The sequence below is a fragment of the Hemibagrus wyckioides genome, linkage group LG02, assembly GCF_019097595.1.
Source record: "Hemibagrus wyckioides isolate EC202008001 linkage group LG02, SWU_Hwy_1.0, whole genome shotgun sequence".
Classification (NCBI taxonomy): Eukaryota; Metazoa; Chordata; class Actinopteri; order Siluriformes; family Bagridae; genus Hemibagrus; species Hemibagrus wyckioides.
Window position 1 is genome coordinate 24,551,731 of NC_080711.1, and position 20,295 is coordinate 24,572,025.

The window sequence follows — 20,295 nt, forward strand, 5'->3', positions numbered from 1 at the left end:
AGAGAAATAATAAATCAATTCAGGCAAATCATGGTGAGTTTTCATCAACTACTACTACTGGACTCAATACAGCTCCAGGTCATAGATCTTCCCAGGTTGTAGGTACTACTGACTAGACAGTTTAGGAAGGTTGTCATAGCAACCAGAGAAAGTTTCAGTGTCCGTTTGCATACTATAGCCAACCTAGCCAGCTGTGATGATGTGATGATCAGTTGCTAGAGCTAGCTTGACTATGACATCACCACAACAGATCATCTGATGCTAGCAGTCTCGCTATACAAGAACTCAGCTCTGGTTGATTAAATGTTTATTTCATAACTTCATCCACAGCAATGGCACTGCAGTCAACTGGTTTTGTTTTCCGCACAAAAGCAGGTACTTTCTTTCTTGTAATTCTGGGGCGTTAATTCTAAAGGGGCGATTAGCAGTTTGTCAGCCGGCGTTTCAGTTTGTAACTACTGATGATTGAAAACCCTCCATTACAATATTCTGGAACTCACGCTCTGAGCCCTTAGCCTTAGGTTTTTCAGCTACAGTGCAACTGATGCTTTCAGGAGCATAACTGATGTCTCCGGTTCACTTTGATCACAGTGTTTGAGTTCATTTGTTCTTGTTTCCTTACCTGCTCTTATCGATTACCAAAAATCTAAATCAATGGAGTTTTGCACTTGAGTGGCATGCATGTGAGCCACGGGGCATCATGGCAGATTAGTTCCAAGCAATGTCTCCATTAAGTTTTGGAGGGATTAAGAGTAATTGAGTGAGGCCATGAGTGGTGGCGGTTGATCTCGTGTCAGCAGGTACGATGCTTCATAGAGCTGGTGAAGGATTACACAGAGAACGGTGAAGCCTGCAGCATCATTGCGACAAACAAAGTACAGGAGAACGGATCTGGATGCAAAAATGAAAGCAGGAAACCATATGATGAATAAAAAATAAAAATAAATATAAGAAAAAGCAAGTAGATGAGAGCAATGGACAGGAATAAATTACAAGGACATTATGACTCGGTTGGTTTTGCATTTCAGTTTTCACTCCGGTTCTTGTTTATTATTTATCTCTTAGAAAACATTTTGCACTTTTTTTTTTCCCCAACTGAACAAAATAAGGAAAGTAATGAAACACAGTCCCGCTTCATGACCATGCTTATTTTACAAGAAAGACGGCACCACAAATCCACAGAGGCTTCGCTAACAGACTAGATTTGAGAGTGTGTGGAAATGTTTGATTTATAATTTACGTGGGGTGAGCTGCAGGATAGCTCAGTCTTTCTGCCCGGTTAAAATCGATCCTCTGGCCCTGTCATTTTTCTCGGCCTTCAGAAATCAGGGGGAGGGAATCGATAGAGCCAAGCCGTAAATTTCCATCCTGTTCCGTTAGAGCCGCTCTCCGAGGTTAATCCAGGTGCTCTATCCGTCAGGGAGAGGGAGAGAAAGCGGGAGAGAGGGATGGGGGTGGATGGCTTCAAGCTAAAGCTCCTTAAACGGGAACATCAAAGAGACGAGAGCCTTTCTTTGTATCCAGCCTGCTGATCGGGATTCGGGCGCTATTTGGAAATAGCCTGGCAGGGGGGCAGTTGATAGCACTTAGTCCACATGGCATTAACACACTCTTCTTTAAAAAGCCCTCTCATTAAAGAAGTAGTTTCACTTAAAAAAAGAAAAAAAAAAAAAGGGAAATTCACACCTCACCAATGCCTCACCACCAGCACCACCACCAGCACCAGCACCACCCCCTTTACCTTTTAAAGTGGTTGATCTGCCAAGAGCAACTGTTTTTTCTCAATTTCCCCTGGAGCTAAAATCATGGTGTTACTAAGGAAAGCTTGTAGCCACCAGTTTAGCCTCCAGCCCAAACCTGTATTAAAACTATATATAAACATACAAACAACTCGGAACTACATTACTATCTGAACCACATACAACCCCGCCTTCATAACCTACTAGCTAAGCCAGAAGACAGTGATTGGCTGTGCAACATCCTGTAGACAACAATGATGAGATAGATGGCTGAGGAGACCACATTTAGTGAACCATGTTAAACTGGTAGCTATACACTCCCATTACATCCTGTGCAAAATTGGAGTAAGCAGAGACGTGTTCCAGATGCTTGTACTCCTTTAAAGTGTGTGTGTGTGTCATGTTTGTACAGGAAACAGGCAGTAATGAATAGCACGATAAAAGGAACTGAGGGTCTGATTGAACTCTTTTATCCTCCTTAAGCAAGGCCTGTCTTGTCATTACAGTAGAGCATCTCTTTGTTCTTCTTCTTCCTCCATAACTCTCTCCAACTACAATTCCATCCACACTCTGAGTGACAGTCGGCAAAATAACGTACAAATAATTTCTGATAAGAGCCCTAGTAAAATATAAATTATGTTTCCAGCACCAGCTTATTTTTAGTGATAGTCAGTAAAAGGGAGAAAGAGAGAGAGAGAGTGGAGTGGAGGATAGAATGGAGGAAGACTGAAGTGAGGTGTCATTTAATTCTTTATGGAAAATACTAGGTTATCAAATTCTAGTTCTCAAATCAGATTCAATCATTCATAACTGTGTCAAATATAGCGAGTTGCTATTGACTGAATATGCTCACGTTGATAAACTCACAGGACTGAATCATTTTAGTCACTAATGGGGGGATTAAATCTGTAAACTCTTTCTAATTAGGTTCAAGTGAACAAAATTGCTCTTTATCTATTTTCTACAATAAACAGCCAGAAAGGCACAAGAACATTCTTACTGGAAATCCAGAATGTACAAATATGCTAAATATAAATGCCACGCCCCTTCCAATGCTCAAAGACTCCTACTGTGTTCAACATTCTCTTTTAGAAGAACGCAGCAAAATAGCTTCAGTGACCATTGTTTTCACTGAACATCTGTGCAATGAAATTAATATCCTGAAAAGTATTTATTTAATCTGATGAGCAAAAGGTAGCTTAGTGATTGTAGCTACTGTGTAACTCTGTAATTCAGTCTATCTACTGTTGTGTTAAGTTGCTTGAGCGATGATGTAGGTGGAGTCTTAGACAGCTGTCAATCAAGTGTGCATATTAGAACATTAGGCCTCAGATGGAGCCGATCAGCAAATTCAGCAAAAGAGACAGACGCCACTGTGTTCGGAGCATGACACGTGGAACTGTGGTGCAATTTCAGTTAAATTTTATAAAGGTTGATGTTTCTTGCTATCTAGACTCCTCAGCAGCGACTGACTGTCCCCAAGTGACCTCTGACCTCATGACGGCCCACTCACTTTCCCCCTGAGCTTTTCCTCCCGATGTCCTTCCGCATGCCTGAATCTGAAAGAGGCTCCTAAAAGCCCTGTGGCATTGTGGGAAGGCTTTGTCCTGGAGCGCCACTCGTTTTGGCCTTTTTATCCTCACAGAATCGTTCCTTTTCTTCGGCTCTGCTGGAAGTCCGTGCAGCTGTTTTGGTGGCCTTTTCAGATGGAGGAAGAGGACAAGTGCAGAGTCTGTTGTTCTTCTCGTCCCCTGGGGTTCGATAGGCTCGATGGTGCCCTCTTCTGGAGCCTCTCACCTGCTCAGTCTACTTCCTGTCTGTTTCTTATTCATTCCTGTTACTACTCATCTTTTTGTAATTACGTTTTTATTTTATTTTCTCTCTCTCTTTTTAAATGCCATCCTTCTCATGTTTCTGTTTTACTTTCTTCTTCCGTTGTTCACACAGTCTTTATGTCTGACTGGTGCCACTGCACATCAGATTTATCTTAATGACCTTAAAGGTGAAGTCTGAAATCTTTAAATGTTTTGTGCCACAGTTGATGGTGACAGTAGAGGGCGCTAAATATTTTTTTCATTTCATTGTCTGTACCGCTTATTCAATCTATGCTCGGGTCACAGGGACCTATCTCAGGCGTCATTGGGCATCAAGGCAGGATACACCCTGGATGGACTGCCAACCCTTCGCAGGGCACACACACACTCATTGAATCACACAATACGGGCAATTTAGAGACTCCAGTCAGCCTAGAAGCATGTCTTTGGACTGTGCTTCTACATGTTACAAACCACAATAATTTTAACATTAATGGAACACTTAAAAGTTTTTCGACCTAAATTCGCACTTCAATTCATTCTCATGAACTGAGGAAAGATCTTAAAACTTCTTCATGTCAAACTTATTTATAACAGAAGTCTTAAAGGGCAGCTACTGAATTCTGTCAATTAGCGTTGAAACATGCGACCGTCAAATTCGTTAATCCAATCTGTATAGTTTTGCAAAACTTTCCTTTAAACAAAAGTGTAGTTCCTGGTTACTTTACACTTTCCTGAAGGTTTCATCGTATTCGAACTCCATCACAGACACACAAGAAATTGTTTCCAATGAAAAAATAGTTTGATTTCCAAAAAAACATACAGCTTTGTTTACAGTGTTTGCCCTTAGACTTGCAATTTTTCCCACTAAACCCTGTGAGCTTTTCTGCTTTTTTCTCAGAGCAGGCAAACGTGTCAAAAAAACTTGTCCATGCTAATCATGTGCACACGCTACACACACGACGAATAGTTTGAAATACACTGTCCTGCTTACAGGAACTTTTTTAGACCTTTTAGATCCTGATAAACAGACTCGTTCCATAGAAAGAATCAAATACACACAACACACCTACACACAACTGCTGCGTTCTCATTGCTGATGCTGATCAGGTTTTTATTGTCCACCACATGGCCAGGCGTTAGCGTGTTGTGTGTGTGCTAGACTGATGCAGCAAGACTGCCACTCAGATGTATTTTGGTGTCTGTGTGGGTATACAGAGACTTGGAAAATTTTGTTTGTGTGTGTGTGTGAGTGTGTGTGATGGCTATGACAGCCTGGTTAAGGCTATAATTTGGTCTCATGCCAATCTTCAGTGGCTTTGGGACTCGTAGTGTTTGGGAGTTCGGCAGACAGAAAGGGTGTGTATGCTTGTCTTTGTTTGTGTGTGTGTGGCAGAAAGTGTGGGTGTGTGATTGATTCATAGTCACAGGTATGGAGGCGACAGGTCGATGCTGCCGACATCAAATACGTCTTAAAAAATAATACAATCCCTTAGCGAGATTTGGCTTCGGCTAATTGAATGGATATCCAGTTAACCCTGTGTAAACTGGGTTTAAACTAGTACTTTCTTCTTTCAAGGCTGTAACACATACCTCTCCATACAGGGTACCAGCACCAACTGACTGTCAGTGACTGTGTAGTAATTGCAAATACTCCACGGATAGAGAAGACGGAAAAACACTCAAGTATTCCTTTAAAAAAATCCTATCGAGGTTCACACATGAACAATAGTGCCAGTTGTTCAGCACTGCGCCATATGTTGGCTTATCGTGCTGCTCATAATTAAATTAAGGGATTCAGAGAAAACATAGGCGTACCCACTTATCTGTTTTTTTCCATACTGCTGTCACGAAGACGTTCTGCGAAAGCTTGCTATTCTTGGTTAACACAATAATGACAATTATCCTTATCCAATACAAATTAAAGAAAAGTGCCAGTAATGAAATCTAATTGTTAGGTGTTTCCTGCTCTCGCCTCCCCGGGGTAGCGTTCGACTGTATGGGGTTTCTGTGTGCGTGTGTCATTTAATGAGAGCGTAGAGGCTGTCATGCTGTGGTTGAAGCAGGCCGCTCGTATCTGGTTCACTGCGGCACCCGAGTGTGAGTTAGAGATTTCCCAGAATCCCCTGTGCCCTGCACTCATTTACACTGCCTCTCATTAGCCTGATTGATCTCCTCTCTCACTCTCTCTCTCTCGATTCAATAAATGCTTTATTGACATGGATTTTACAAATGACATCAGTGCCCAGGCAAACAATTGTCATTTGATTAAAACGAAGAAACTTATTTACGTTTAAACAAACACAAAGGAAGTGAATCCTCTCATTCCCCTTTGGCTTTCTCTTTCTTTCCCTACTCTCAGGACTAATGATCAGCTGGTGGCTTTCCTTTCCAAGTACCGCAACATGAACTTCATCAAGTCTCATGGGAGAGATAATGCTCGGTGAGTAGCGAAGGTATCATATGAACATGTACCATATGAACTGGAATAGAAAGGCTGGGGTCACATTTTAAATTGTGTTGAAGAAAATTATATCCTATTGTTTTTTTAATTTATGTTAGCATTTAATTCTAGAAAGTTTCTAAAAGCCTACTGCTCTCAAGTTCTTTATCATAACTTATCATACCTTCTTCCTCACAGATATGAGAAAAACGTTATTAGAATGCGGCAGTATGTCAGCTCAGTCCCAGATGTTTATATGAGCATTTCATCTGATCTCAGCATTATAAGAATAGTAGTAATAAGATACAGTAGAAGAGCAAAAGGTTTGACATGTGGGGCTTTTTGGACTCTGCAGATTTATCAGAAAGCAGGGCCTGGACCGGCTCTTCTATGAGTGTGACACACACATGTGGCGCCTGGGGGACAGGAAGATTCCAGAAGGCATTGCTGTGGATGGAGGCTCTGATTGGTTCTTGCTAAATCGTGCCTTCGTGGAGTACATCATCAACTCCGCTGACGACTTGGTCACCAGCATGAAACGCTTCTACGCTTACACTCTCTTGCCAGCCGAGGTGAGTTAGCTTAATACGTTACTGGACGTTATAAAAATTTGATCAGCAACTTGAGTAAAGTAGAGCAGAATTTCAGAAGCTGTGCACTCCTATTTTCTGACTCGGCAGCAGTGTGTTAAGTGTGTAAAGTGAATGGTTTTAATTACAGCAGAGTTAGAAAAGAAAAGAGGTGTGATTCTTTATCCTGCCTGGCTATAGTAATTCTCCCCTCAGGTATTGGATTCTGGCCCGAGAAAAGCAGGCTCCTTTTTTCCACAGATGTAGACATTTAAAAAAGCAGACCTCCTGGTACGGCAGCCCTGTATACCATCCGTCTTCATTTTATCTGATGTCATTAGTTCTCTCTCTATCTCTTCCTCTCTGCAGTCGTTTTTTCACACTGTGCTAGAGAACAGCCCTCACTGTGAGAGCATGGTGGACAACAACCTGCGTATCACCAACTGGAACCGAAAACTAGGCTGCAAGTGCCAGTATAAGCACATTGTGGACTGGTGTGGCTGCTCCCCCAATGACTTCAAACCGTCTGATCTTCCCCGCTTCCAGGTAAACCATGCTAAATCTCTTTTTCTGACCCAAAACCGTTTACCTAGAGAGATTGGTACGTTAGGTCAAGTTTCTGAACCATCTGGACACAGTGGTCTGCAGTTCCCTTCAAATAAACCTGGGTGTGACCATACAATGTAGAACTTTGATATACCCCCATGCTCGGAGATTCTTCTATAGTATATTTTGAGAGCATGGTACAATCTGCTGAAATTCTTTGCTGGAACTGCATCTGTTCCTCAGGTTTGCCAGTTGATGGCCCACAGGTACACAGGAATTCTTCTTAAGTCAAATGTGCAATGATATTGTTCACCACCTTCTGGTTTCTAGAGCTGAAGCTTTGTCTGAGAAAAGCTGAACTGTCCAGTGAAGAAGTGAAAAAGCTCATGCCTACACAGTCTTAGTCTTTAACCAGACCAAGAGCTGGGCTGAAGACAGCAAACAGAAGGGAAGAGTTCATTAGCTACACTCACTTGACCCTTTTGTAGTGTTAATGCCACGAATCCACACCTGAAATGAACAGGGTAACATTCTTCAGCAGACTCTTTTACAGCCGTTTAATTTGCCCCGAACAAACAGCTAATAGTGCGGGACGGGTTTGCCAGCCAGAGCCGATCTCCACTCCGATTAGAAATCCAATGAGTCTTAACAGGAAGGGAAGCCATGCTAACATGTGCAAGGATCTGTAATTAACTGTAGCCGGCACAAGATCAATGGCGAAGGTGGCTTCCCGTCAAATGGACGCAGATAGGATGTGCGCTGGGAATGTGATCATGGACTCAGACACAACAGATTCACAGTTTCTTTCCTCCTGTCATAAAATCTCCCATCACTCTGGGGAATGAGTGGGAGTGTGGGATTGCGTATGGATTCAATAGGAGAAGGAGGTGGGCTCCATTTTCTCCAAAGAGTTGGCCAATGCTGCTGCTTTTGTTTCCATCTTCTTTGTCTGCAAGTGAGCAGTCTGTGCTTTTTCTCTTTTTGCAGCCCTTTTTCTTTTTTCTTACTTTTTCTCCCCTCTTCGTGGCTTACTTTTTTTTTTTTAAATTTCTTTTACTTCCCCCATCTCTCTCATTTTTTGTATGCCTTATTTTCTTTAACCCTTTAAAGTTCATCAGTATCTGTAGCCATTTTTATAAATTCTTATTATTTCATTTATCCTTTTTTACCATTTGGTCTTTTGATCTTACAATTTATTATAAAAAAAATAAGATAAATTCTTCCTTATTTTTGTCTTTTTCTTGTTTCTTTTCTTAAACTTAATTTCTACTCTGTACTTTTCTCTTTCTGCTTTTTCATTCTTTTTCTTTCACTGTTTTTTCACTCTTATTTTTTTTGTTTCGTTTCAATTTTCTCTCTTTGACTTCTTTCTTTCCTTTTTTGTATTTCTCTTTATCTAATTTATGGTATTAATTTTTAATTCTGGTCTCCTGTGGCATTATCTCAGTGGCTCTGCTCTTTGTGGCATGCCCATGACATCAACACCACAATCTTTCTTTCACTCTCAGGCGTCAAAATGTCAGAAGCGACCAACCTTAAATAAAATTTGCAAGATGCTGTGGTATGCGATGATTAAAAAAGTCCAAAGTGCATTAAGACCAAAGGGAAATTACACGCTGAGATATTTGGGATCTGCTTGCTGCACTGGTAATTAGTGTTTCCTTTCCTGTGTGTGTGTGTGTGTGTGTGTGAGAGTGTTTCAGTTGGCCCTGCAGCTGAGGATGAGTTGTTCATAAGAGGAAAAGAGGAGGGGCCCAGGCACTTCAAAATAACTAGCACAATTTAAGCACTTCTAGCTGTGGTTTGAAATTCACCCCAGCAGCCTTCAATTGACGATCAGTACTGAAAAGCAGCATGTGAAAGGGCCTCTGTGATCAGCTGCTGTGGTTAACCATTTCAAGTCTATCCTGGGAGACGTGGGGGAAGGGTGCGAGAGTTTTGCAGTCCATTAAGAGCATAAGCACAGCTATGGCTATTGAGTAATTACCCTCCAACAATGCTTCGTCTCTTGCAGCGGCATCTGAAAAGATGAGGACAAAGGGCGGGTGACGGAAGCTTGAAATGCGTCGTGGCAGTTCAGTTCGTTCACAAGCCATTCTCAGCCTTGAGCCTCCAAAGAGCCAGGAACCTCTGAAAGAGCTTCCTGGACATGGACGCTTTAAATCACCTCTAAGACTCCCTCTATTTTAACCCTGACCTCTTCCACTCAGACTCTTCAGGGAAGGGGAAATTCTCGTCACAAACGCTCTGTGAAAAATCTCGATTGTCTTTTTTGGACATTTTCCATGTCTGAAGAGGCTTTGAGGAGGAAAATAAATATTGAAAAATTAAAACGACCAGAGACCAGCTGTTCAACTACTGCTGTCGATATACACCTATATTTTCATGTCTGGTTCTGTGTATTTTAGGACTTTTCTTCTCTACTGAGAATTAAAAAGAAATTTTAAGTTCATTCATTCTGTTCTCTCCACAGAAGGGTTTTTTTTTTGTTCTCTTCCATGTTAGCAGGCTGATTCTTCTGAATAGCTGTAGTTGATGTGTGCTGACTGACATGCAAAGATGGCACTTCACTTTGATTTTTATTTTTACCATCAATCACATCTCCTGAGAATGGAGTTCTATCTTTGCCGCTTCTTCTTCTCCTCTGTGCATCCCGCTGGATTGCATGCTCCTTCCAATTTCTGCTTGCCATCTGATCTTTCCTGTCTGTTTCCCTGTATTCCTATCCTCTCTGTTCTTTCCAAAACTCAGCGCAATGTCTCTCATCATCCTCCTCTGTCTTTTTTTGTCTTTTTTAGCAAACGGCTCGGCCCACGTTCTTTGCACGCAAGTTTGAGGCCAGCGTGAATCAGGAGATTGTGAATCAGCTGGATGCCTTCCTGTTTGGAAGTTATCCTCAAGGAATGCCAGGACTTAAAGCCTACTGGGAAAACATATATGATGAACCTGATGGTGTCCACAGCCTCAGTGACTCACTTCTCACCCACTACCATGCCTTCGCCCGCCTCGGCCTGGCACGAGCCACAAACTCCCTGCAAGGAGACGCCAGTGACAACCGTTGTAGGTCAGTACTTTTTCAGTAAACACAACATCTCATTCAGGAACACAGGAATTTTTCACAATTAATTTTAACCCTTTAGGGTAAGACAAAAACGAGGCAAAGGAGGAAATTCTCAAAGTCTTATTGAAAGAGAATCTGTTAAATAAAGCCATATGTACCTCAAGTGAAGGCCTACATGGCATGTTAACCCAGTAATCACCGAGGTGAACACCACGGACGCCACAAGACTGTGCTGGAGACATTAAAACAAGAGCAGTGCATGTTTGATTTGTGAAAGAAGCACTGATTCATTCAGCCTCAAACAGGCCTGTGTCAGTATTTAGGAGTAGTTCCCACCTCCCAACACAAGGAGGGGGTGAAGGAGAGTCAGGAGGGGTTGTAGGGCACAACGAGCCGCTTGTTGCCAGTTTTGGGTGTGTGAAGGGCAGAAGGAGAGTTCTGTTTTGGCATACCGCTGTGACATGAGCCATAAGAGGATTGGAGGTTGGGTGTGTGAATAGGGCCTCTGTTAATGTTTACGGCCGCTGTAAATGTTTGCTGTTCAGCTTGGCCAGGGGAGCAGGAGGTTCTCCAGCATCGGCTGGAATACTGATGAGTCTAGGGTGGAGTTCTTGCCAGGAGAAGTTTTCTGTTGCTCCTTCACAGATCTGTTGGTCCTCCAGTGTAATCTGAAAATCTTCTTCTTTTGTTATGAATTCATTTACTGGATAACGTTAGTCAATGAATCTTGAGCAAAACCGAACACGCTTTTTGTTACCTCCTTTGAAATACTGATGTTGCATTTTCACTGAATTTTTGTGCCGTAGTCATCCTGACCATCACATGCTCTAGATGTGATTTAAATGTCAATATTGCATGAGACATGCATATACCTTAACATTATTTAAGCAGGTGTATGGAAACTAAGCCGGATTATTGCACCATTTGACAGGAAGCTTTTTTCTCCCCAGGTACTTTGCTATGGGACATATTGTGGCTGTCCATATATACTTCCTATATGACGAGTTCCAGGGTTATCTGGTGAAGCATCACGCGACCAATCTGGCTACAAGCAAGCTGGAAACTCTGGAGACCTGGGTGATGCCTAAGAAGTTCTTCAAATTCACCAACCCACCAAACAACTTTAACAGGCTGCAATTTGCTGAGGTAAGACAGCTTGGTGTTTGTCTGCTTGAGGTTCCAGTGCGAGGTGAGAGAAATCTCTGTTATTCACATACACAGGCTTGTGTTGAACGTACAAGTTGGTGAAAGTACAAGCACATTCATGCAGATCAACAAGCGAAGGTTTATTTTACTGCCTCCGTCAGAACAACATGCGGACATTCTGCTGAGTAAATAAGAGAGAATAAAATTTAGATTAGAATCAGGAAGGATTGTCTTTTCAGTGATTCATGCTTTAGGCAATGAATTGGCTGTTGTTGTGCTTATGCTTTTTTCACAATGGAGATAGCACCCTCAGCAGAACCGCATGTGAGTGAGTTGGTGTTAGGTCATTTATGGTCTGTTGTTGGACAATGAAAAACTCACTGTAGTAAACAAAGTGGTTCGGTTGATTAAAACAAATAAAAAAGGGAGATTTCAGAACAATGAATGGTTTGTTCTTGCCCATCGCAGTAAAAATGTTCTGGCAGTATATATGTGCAAATGCTCACACACTGTGTGCACTGAAAGGAAATTGACCTCTGAATATTATTGGTAATCTTACTCTGCTGTGCATTCCGCCTGACATACTCCGTTAAGCAAGCAATAATTCAGACGTCCTTCATTGATTTAGCTGTCAGCCTGTGCCGTACCTATCATCTTGCCCTTTGGCATAATCAGTGATTTGTCTGCCAGGAGTGTGTGTGTGAGGGGGGCGTGGTGTGGTGGGGGTGTGTAAAATAATGACTGCATGCTTTGCTGCACCAGGTTTATCTGCTGTAAGCTGAAAGGTTGGTTGGGTCACATGCAGAGACGAAGAAATTGAGGAGTTTTTAACAGGACAAGTATGTTATCAGGCAACCTGTTGTCTCTTAACAGCTCCTCTCAGTCAGTCTCTGCAGGACACCGAGTGTCGATATGTCAATAAGAAAAGTATTGGAGTGCTCAGTATGTTTTGTTGCAAGAAAACTGAGGACAATGATTAGTGCTGTAAGCCTCTTAAACCTTCATCTGGTGTCCAGGTATTTCCCAGAACAAGCTTTCAAATTGGTCTGCATTGTTTTCTGTAGCCACTGGTTTGGTTTGGGAAAAAGAGAGGAAGCCTTGTTATGGAGAATACTGACACAGAGTCTTCTATCTGTTTTACTGACAAATCCCAGATGCTCAGAAGAGGAAACATTGTGTAGAAATGTTAGAATTAAAGAAGCAGCCTTAGGATACTGGCACTAGATAACTCCCAGTCTCCTACCCACCTTCTCCACTGCCATAAATAAGCTCAGTGGGAGTCCAAAGTGGGCATGAGAAGACAAAACCATGGACAGGTTTGACACTCACTTGATGCTGTTATGTTCAGTTAGGCAGGTACCAGCAGACAAATATGTGCCCATGTCTTTTACTCTTGTGTTCAGGTACAACATAACAGAAGAATTTAGTCACTGTGGTTGCAGTGAAGTTTTATTTTTGGAGGAAGTGTTGCGTCTGTCTACATAGTGGTCCATGTTGGTACACTGCTGTATTAAACCTTTTTTTACAAAAGCATAATGTATGACATCATTCCTTTTTTCCATCAGATTGGGACAGACTGGGATGCTAAGGAGAGAATTTTCCGCAATTTTGGTAATCTGATGGGGCCTCTGGACGAGCCGGTGGGGATGCAGAAGTGGGCTAAAGGGTCCAATGTGACAGTGACGGTGGTGTGGATTGACCCTACTAACGTGATCGCTGCTACCTATGACGTCTTAATCGACTCCACTGCAGAGTTCACACACTACAGGCCTCCGCTGAACACACCACTGCGGCCAGGGATGTGGACGGTCCGAGTGCTGCACCATTGGAACCCTGTGGCCGAAACACACTTCCTCGTCACACCGCTTACACACCACAAACACCTGCCCATCCGCCAAGGTGAGTTGTCACTGTGATATGAGATGCAGGAAAACTGATGATCAGGGGTATGACTTAGGTGTTGGACCCTCTTTTGAGACGCTTTAGATGCAACATATAGCCCCAAGAGCATTTAACAAGGTCAGGCACCGAAGTTAAGCACTTAGCCCCTGACTTCCGATCCACTTTTTAGTTCAATCCCAAAGGTGCTTAAAGGGGTCGCTGTCTGGGGTTTGTGCAAGTTCTTCCTTTCTACTCTTAGCAAACTGTTTATGTAATAGCATATTGCTTCCACAAGAGCACGGTCAGTCTGAAAAAGTGGCTTTCTCAAACTGTTGCCACAAAGTAGAATGCAGAATTGTTGAAAATGACTGTAGTTTGAATGTCAATGGACTTAGGGGCCCTAAACCAAGCAAACCATCTGTGTTTATTTCTCCTGCTTGCGTATTAAGTCAGGTAGCATTCTCCAGGTATTCCAAATGCAGACTCAGCTGTGAGTCTGCCAGGCAGTTAGGAAAACACACTTGCAATCCTTTAAAGCACAATGTCAGTGGCACTTGGCATAGTACCTGGTGATTCAAAGAGTTTTGTGTGGCTTCTTGGCTATGGAACCCCATGCTGTTTAGCTCCTGGTTAACTTGTGCTGAGTTTGCTCCCAGAGGTGGTCTGGGGTGTGCCTTAAATAGCTAAATCCACTAATTATAAGGGATGGATACTTTAAGATGCACATCGTTCTACAACTTCTTTTGAATGTATAGTGTCAGTGCTATCAAGCTGATGTCATTGCTGTCAACAGGAGCTATAAATGGTTCTCTTCATTATTTTATCCCTTTTCATTTAAGCTCCAAACAGATCAAGGCAAATTCATTCCAACGTTTCATTCAGACATTGTTAATCTTAATGCAGTGACATTTGTTAAGAAATCTCTCTTTCTTCATGCATTACCAGCTCAGATAGTAGAAACTCATGCTGTGAGGTCACCCTCACTTTGGCTCTCAGAGGCTTGTGCATTGGGATTGTTCTGCTCCATCAACTAAATATAGACTTGCATATGAGTAGTACACAAAGCTCAGGTCACCTTACATAAAAATCCACACTGGTATAAACTCATGTTGGAATATAGGTTTCATTTCATCTTTGACTTTCTTTAGACTTAAATGACGAATTTGTCCACAGAACTCCTGATGAGAGTTAAGCTCTGATTTGTGAGTAGCAGTCTGAGCTGGGAGAAGCATGGCTGGTTACTCAGGATGAATCACTATTGTGGCGTATGATTAATGCAGAAGGCAGAGACTAAGTCCTCCAGCTGATCATGGCTCTGCACCCAGAGCTAATAAAAGTTTATAGAGTGCCTTTATGTGGTCCTAGTCAGTCTGTACCTCAGTGAAATCTGGACATCCATTAATGAAAAGTTATAGATGTTAGGTGAGGGCTTAGTGGGAAATCAGGTTGGCCTTGTGCAAAGCAACAAGCTAAACTTGGTCCTTGACCATGATTTTCCATTCTGAGATGATCTCTGAACGTGCATCCTACAGTATAGTCCTACATATGGAGCTATAAGGCCACATGCAAATTCAATGCTTTTTCAAAGCTAATGGGCCATATAAGCATGATGATTTTCATTCATATATCTTCTTTGGTTGAACTGTACTTTGAATGCCTCTTCCAGCAACATTGGGCAATGCTGTCTATGCCTAAAACACTATAATGCCACTCAAATGTGGGCCAGCTAGGCTTACTGGCTGGAATTGGGTACTTTAAAGAGATATCTGTGAGACTGTGAGGCAGGAAAGAGGCAGTCAGAGAAGGCAGATAGATGCTTAATCCAGAAAGGTGGTAATTTGAAAGGGCAGCTTAAAGCTTAGTCACATGATGAAGCTTAGGAGCACAAATGATGCAGAGGCAACACAGGATTTAATAGACAAATGAGAATTAGATCTGAACAATGTAGATGGCTGGTTAGTGTGAGAAGACCAGGAAGGTGCCCAAATCTAAATAAGGACCTGTAGACCTAGCTAATGCATTTTAGAGATACACCTTCACTTTTTTTTAGCACATAAAAACCTCTTAAGCCATTTTTCACCAAAGTATTCTGCTATTAAATACATGCTTGGCCAGTTACAGTGCAATGGCAGACCTGTTATGCTATTAACTCAAGACCCAGACAAAATGTTAGATAGAACAGACACACAATGAAAACATTTGAGAAATGGGTTACAATATGTCAGATATTCATTATTCATTAAATAATAATTTTGGGTTTTTTTCCTTCTACAGATGATGCCTTGAAAATGCACAACGGTCCAGCTAAGAACAGCTACATGGAGCAAAGCTTCCATGGGCTTAACCCCATCCTGAACATCCCAGTGCATTTAGGCCAGGTGGAGGAGGCGGAGCGTAATGCTGGGCTGACGGGTATGAGGTTAGAGCGCTGGGTGGACAACCTGGTTGGTGAGGCATGGGCAGCTGCAGACATTTGCTCAGCAACCCCCTCTGGCTGTCCTGTCCTGCAGTCATGCAGAGACACAGCATGGAGCTCAGTCAGCCCCGATCCCAAATCACAGCTTGGGCTTCCCAAAGCTAATGGCACCATAAGGTAGCAGGAACGCCACCACTGCCCTGCATCTCCTGCTGCATCGTCATTGTTTGGCTGTTGATATTTTTTAATTATTTATTTCTTTCTCATTGCTCAGAAGAATCTGAGCCGTACGGCCCTTTCAGGCGAGGGGTGAGACAGCAAACACTGAGGAATTTTTTTAAAGCAGACCTATATGAAGTGGTGTTTCAGACTCATAATTATGAGTGCAATTGAGCTTTTTTCTATTTATTTAGGTTTGAGAATGGAAATAACTGTGATCAAAATTTTTGTTAAACTTGATCAAACAAATTTGAAAATTAAGATGCCTTTTGCATGGACTTTGCTGGGGACATTTGCAAGCACAGAACGGACCTCAACATAGGTACTGTGACCAAAAGGGATGCATTTAGAGTAAGCCTTTTTATCTATGGCAACACAGGTGTGTGTATATATATATATATATATATATATATATATATATATATATATATATATATATATATATATATATATACACACACACACACACACACACACACACACACACATTACCCCCACAGACTCAGTGCAGATGTTTCCACGAAATGCTAAACTGTGGCATTAAAGGCTACGAGATGGGAGTCTTCAGCTGCTCACAGTCGGTAAGGCACTTTGCCCCCAGCCACAGCGGCCCTTCATGGGCTGGTCTATAGGAGTGAACGTTGAGTTAATTGCCAAGTAGAGTTAAGCTGGGCCACACTCCACATTTCCACGAGTGCAGGAGCCTAAAGCAGAATGTGTGTGGGAAGGTTCTTGGAACTGCCAGGCTGTCTGTCTGTTTCTATCTGTCTGTCTCTATCTGTCTGTCTCTGTCTTTCTCTCCTGGCTTTTTCGAACTCTTGACTCTACAGCTTGCCTGCAGGCTGCCTGACTTGAAATGGAAAGTGTCAGCTGTGCTGGCACACAAAGGGAGAAGAAAATATAATAAAAAATGATTTTATTCTTTTTACTTTATTTTCCCTGAAGCAGAGGATTTACTGTATAGGGTAAGGGTACTGAGTTGGCTATTTATTCATGTGTTTATATAAATGAAATAGCTATTTTTTTAGTCAATGACTAATGTCTATATGCTGTTTTTTGCAGCTCAATCAATACCTTTTTGTAAAAACAAGCTGCCTTTATTTACAAAGGCCATTGACCCAACGTGACTAGATTAAAATAAACACAATGCAGGATTATCGTCAGCATTAACGTTGCACCCTCCCCGACTAGACCCGACAGCAGACCGGTGATCTTTCTGTACTGTCTCAAGAATAATTGAATCTGCTCATCTTACTCAATTACGGCCCCAAAACTGGTTGAAGCCACTTTCACGATGACGTCACCGGTACCCATAGCTACTCTGAACCGTCCTATAAGGCACGACAGTTCCACAGACGTCACGTTTCACAAGGATGGGGTGTTCACCTTAATAATAAATCACAGGGCCACGCCCATTTTCTGACTGCTTGGGGCATATTTTTAGCAGAGAAGAAGATTGCAAGCTTTCTGGACTCCACCTTTTCACCAAACTGAGATTTTCCTCCATTTTTATACCGATTTAATGGTTCCACATTAATTGCATCAGACTCTGATTAAGAATTTATGTACGAGCAGAAGCATGGGCGTCTCCTAAGATGAGCAGGTCGGGCTGTTCTCCTCTGTATGCAACCCAGATCATCGTCCAGTCCTCTGAGGTCATGTCCAATACAAAAGTGAAGATCAGGATTTCAGTGTTGTGACAGGGTTTGTTTTGTTGAATTTCCAGTGAAGCACTCGTGTCATTTTGTGAGGTTTTAATGGTATCAAAGCTTTTCTGCAGAAATCCCATTCTTAAAATGCTAGTGGTGTTAACAAGAGTATTGTAGACATTGTCACATTTCTAATTTAAGACCTTAAGACTTGACAGCAAGAGAGAATTCATCCTTTGGATGTTTTTTTTTTAAATAAAGAGTATAACGTGTGTGGTTATACAGTATGTGTGTATTTAAGATTGTAAAACTGCACAACTGTTTTGAAAAAAACCTTTTAAAGAAATCAGTCTACCGTCATTTACCTCTTTTTAATGACAATTACCGTTCACATCAAACCTTATTTAAAACTCACTTCTACATAGTCTTATGTACTATAGCTATTTTGATAGGAATGATAATGTAATTTTTTTGTATTTGACAGATGTTTTTAAAGTATTAAAAAAGTGTTCAGAGTCTCAGTTGCAATGAATGGCTCTGGAGGGGGGAAAAAATGTAATGTGACAGCGTGGAAGGCTAGCGAGACAAAAAAAGTCTGACTGTGTGATTTATAAAGCTCTTAATGATCATTTTGCCTTTCATAGAGTTTCACAGCAAATTGTTGTTGTCAGTGCTGGAATGTTTTGTTGGGCAACTGTTGCACAATTTATTCTGAATCCCCGGCTCTCTCTCCGGCAGGAGGTAGCCTGCGTGCCTTAGCTTCTCTCCCGTCTAAGGAACTCCCAACCTTCTGTGTGTCAACGTCAAGCCAAAAGAAAAAGAAATTAATTCTCTGCTGGTGTAAAATGCCTTCTGTATTGCAGCTCTGTTGTCGCTCTCTTTTTCCCCACGACTGAATTTTATTTGAATTAAAAAAAAAAGAAATCATTCGTCTTCATTTCTGTGTGTCAGACAAGCTGCTTGAATGTCACATCACATCAACCGTTTAATGCATTAGTGCAGTGTTAGTGATAGATAAGGTCCTGCACAACATTACAAACCTCTTAAGACTCAGCTGAGTCACAGAGAGAATCAGGGAGAGCTAGCATCACTACTCATAGTAACTGTGAATGGTTTCTCTCTCCATATTGCACGTCCTAATCTTGCTAAGTGTCAGATGTCTCAATGTGGACGGGACTTGAATCAAATTTAGTTAGCCAATCAAGAATTTTGTAAATTTGGCTATTGGTTTTAAATACAGTATCCTTTTTCCGGTCACTTTGTATCCATGACATGAAATAGATCATATAATCATAGCAAGATCTAGTAAAATCTAATAAATCTTGCACCCATTTTGGTGATGCCATTTTGGTGACGCTCCCAGGAAGTTATTTTCCCTCCTGCAAAACCAGAGTCCTGTCTATTTGACTAGAGAGAGTCCTAAACCTAAAACAGACTGACAAGATGATGTTTCAAAGATACGGATTTGGAATAAGATTTAAAATCTGACAAAAATGGCATAAATAATGCAGTTTGCATCAAATAGAATGAAAATTATTGATAAGGAATCAGTGAGTTAGTCATAATATTCAGCATGGAAAAGAACACTGACCATGGTGAATAATACATTTAAATGATATTTAATAATATTAATTTTAATAGATTATTTAATTACATTTTAAACTTTAAAAAAATGACAATGACTTTTTAAGACTTTTTCTTAAGGGTTTTTATTAAGGGTCATTATATTGGTCCAATTTAAGCCTTTTGACTGTATTGATAATATGGTCAGAATTTTTATTCACCTTAACTTTTAATGACATGAAGTGCAGATAAACACTCGACTTAAATAAAAATATTACTTTGGTGAATTGAGCTTAGCATGCCCGCAAAGGGGTAAAGAGGTGAAGAAGGTACAGGAGATTAAATACTTTGGGTCAACAGTCCAGAGTAATGGAGAGTGTGGGAAAGAGGTAAAGAAGCGAGTGCAGGCAGGTTGGAATGAGTGAAGAAAGGTGTCAGGAGTTCTGTGTGATAGGAAAATACATCAGTACATCAGAGGGGCAGCTCATGTTGGACGTTTGGGGGACAAAGTTAGGGAGGACAGATTAAGATGGTTTGGACATGTTCAGAGGAGGGAGAGTGAGTATATTGGTAGGAGAATGTTGGACATGGAGCTGCCAGGCAGGAACCAAAGAGGAGGGCCAAAGAGGAGATATATGGATGTAATAAATGAGGATATGAAGCTGGTGGGTGTAAGTGTTGAGGATGCAGAAGATAGGTGGAGAGAGATGATTCACTGTGGAAACCCCTGAAGGGTAAAGCCGAAAGAAGAAGAAGATGCCTGCACGTGGCACATCAAACCAAACAAAAACTAAGATAAGTGAGATGTTTATACTGTATGATAAGCAGCTAAATGATCGAATGTAACTTTTGCTGTTGCAGAGTACAGGCATCACATTTTCCCTCACTGAAAAATCGATGGAGAAAAAGTGGTGTAATAAGATGCTAAACAGCACAACACACACACACACACACACACCTGCAGCTAGAGATCACAGCTGTCCACACCGCACACACTATGGACTGCGTACCGCTGCCATTATTCTGTAGGCCAAACAGCTACTGACACAGCTGCTTAATTAAGCTCCTATGACTGCTGAGGGCCAGTGGGATTTGTAGAATAGACCTTAATACCCAGCAGAGGGGGGAAAGAGAGAGAGAGAGAGAGAGAGAGAGAGAGAGAGCGCAGAGGCTTTTTTTAACCTTTCTGCAAATGCCCTTCACTCCTGATGCCCTATAATCTTGCATAGTTGGTATAAAGTTAGAAACC

At 41.7% G+C, this 20,295-nt stretch overlaps 1 protein-coding gene across 2 annotated transcripts in view; it reads left to right on the forward strand.

Annotated features, from left to right (window-relative positions):
- xylt1 (xylosyltransferase I) overlaps positions 1-18,410 on the forward strand; it is a 56,436-nt gene extending 38,026 nt beyond the window's left edge. For both annotated transcript variants that reach the window (XM_058417083.1, XM_058417091.1), the window contains exons 5-11: positions 5,916-5,996; positions 6,352-6,568; positions 6,935-7,111; positions 9,910-10,175; positions 11,123-11,318; positions 12,884-13,217; positions 15,474-18,410. In XM_058417083.1, the coding sequence (XP_058273066.1) occupies positions 5,916-5,996; positions 6,352-6,568; positions 6,935-7,111; positions 9,910-10,175; positions 11,123-11,318; positions 12,884-13,217; positions 15,474-15,796 (1,594 nt within the window). In that variant the 3' untranslated portion in view covers positions 15,797-18,410. The remainder of the gene's footprint in view (positions 1-5,915; positions 5,997-6,351; positions 6,569-6,934; positions 7,112-9,909; positions 10,176-11,122; positions 11,319-12,883; positions 13,218-15,473) is intronic.
- The last annotated feature ends 1,885 nt before the right edge of the window (positions 18,411-20,295 follow it).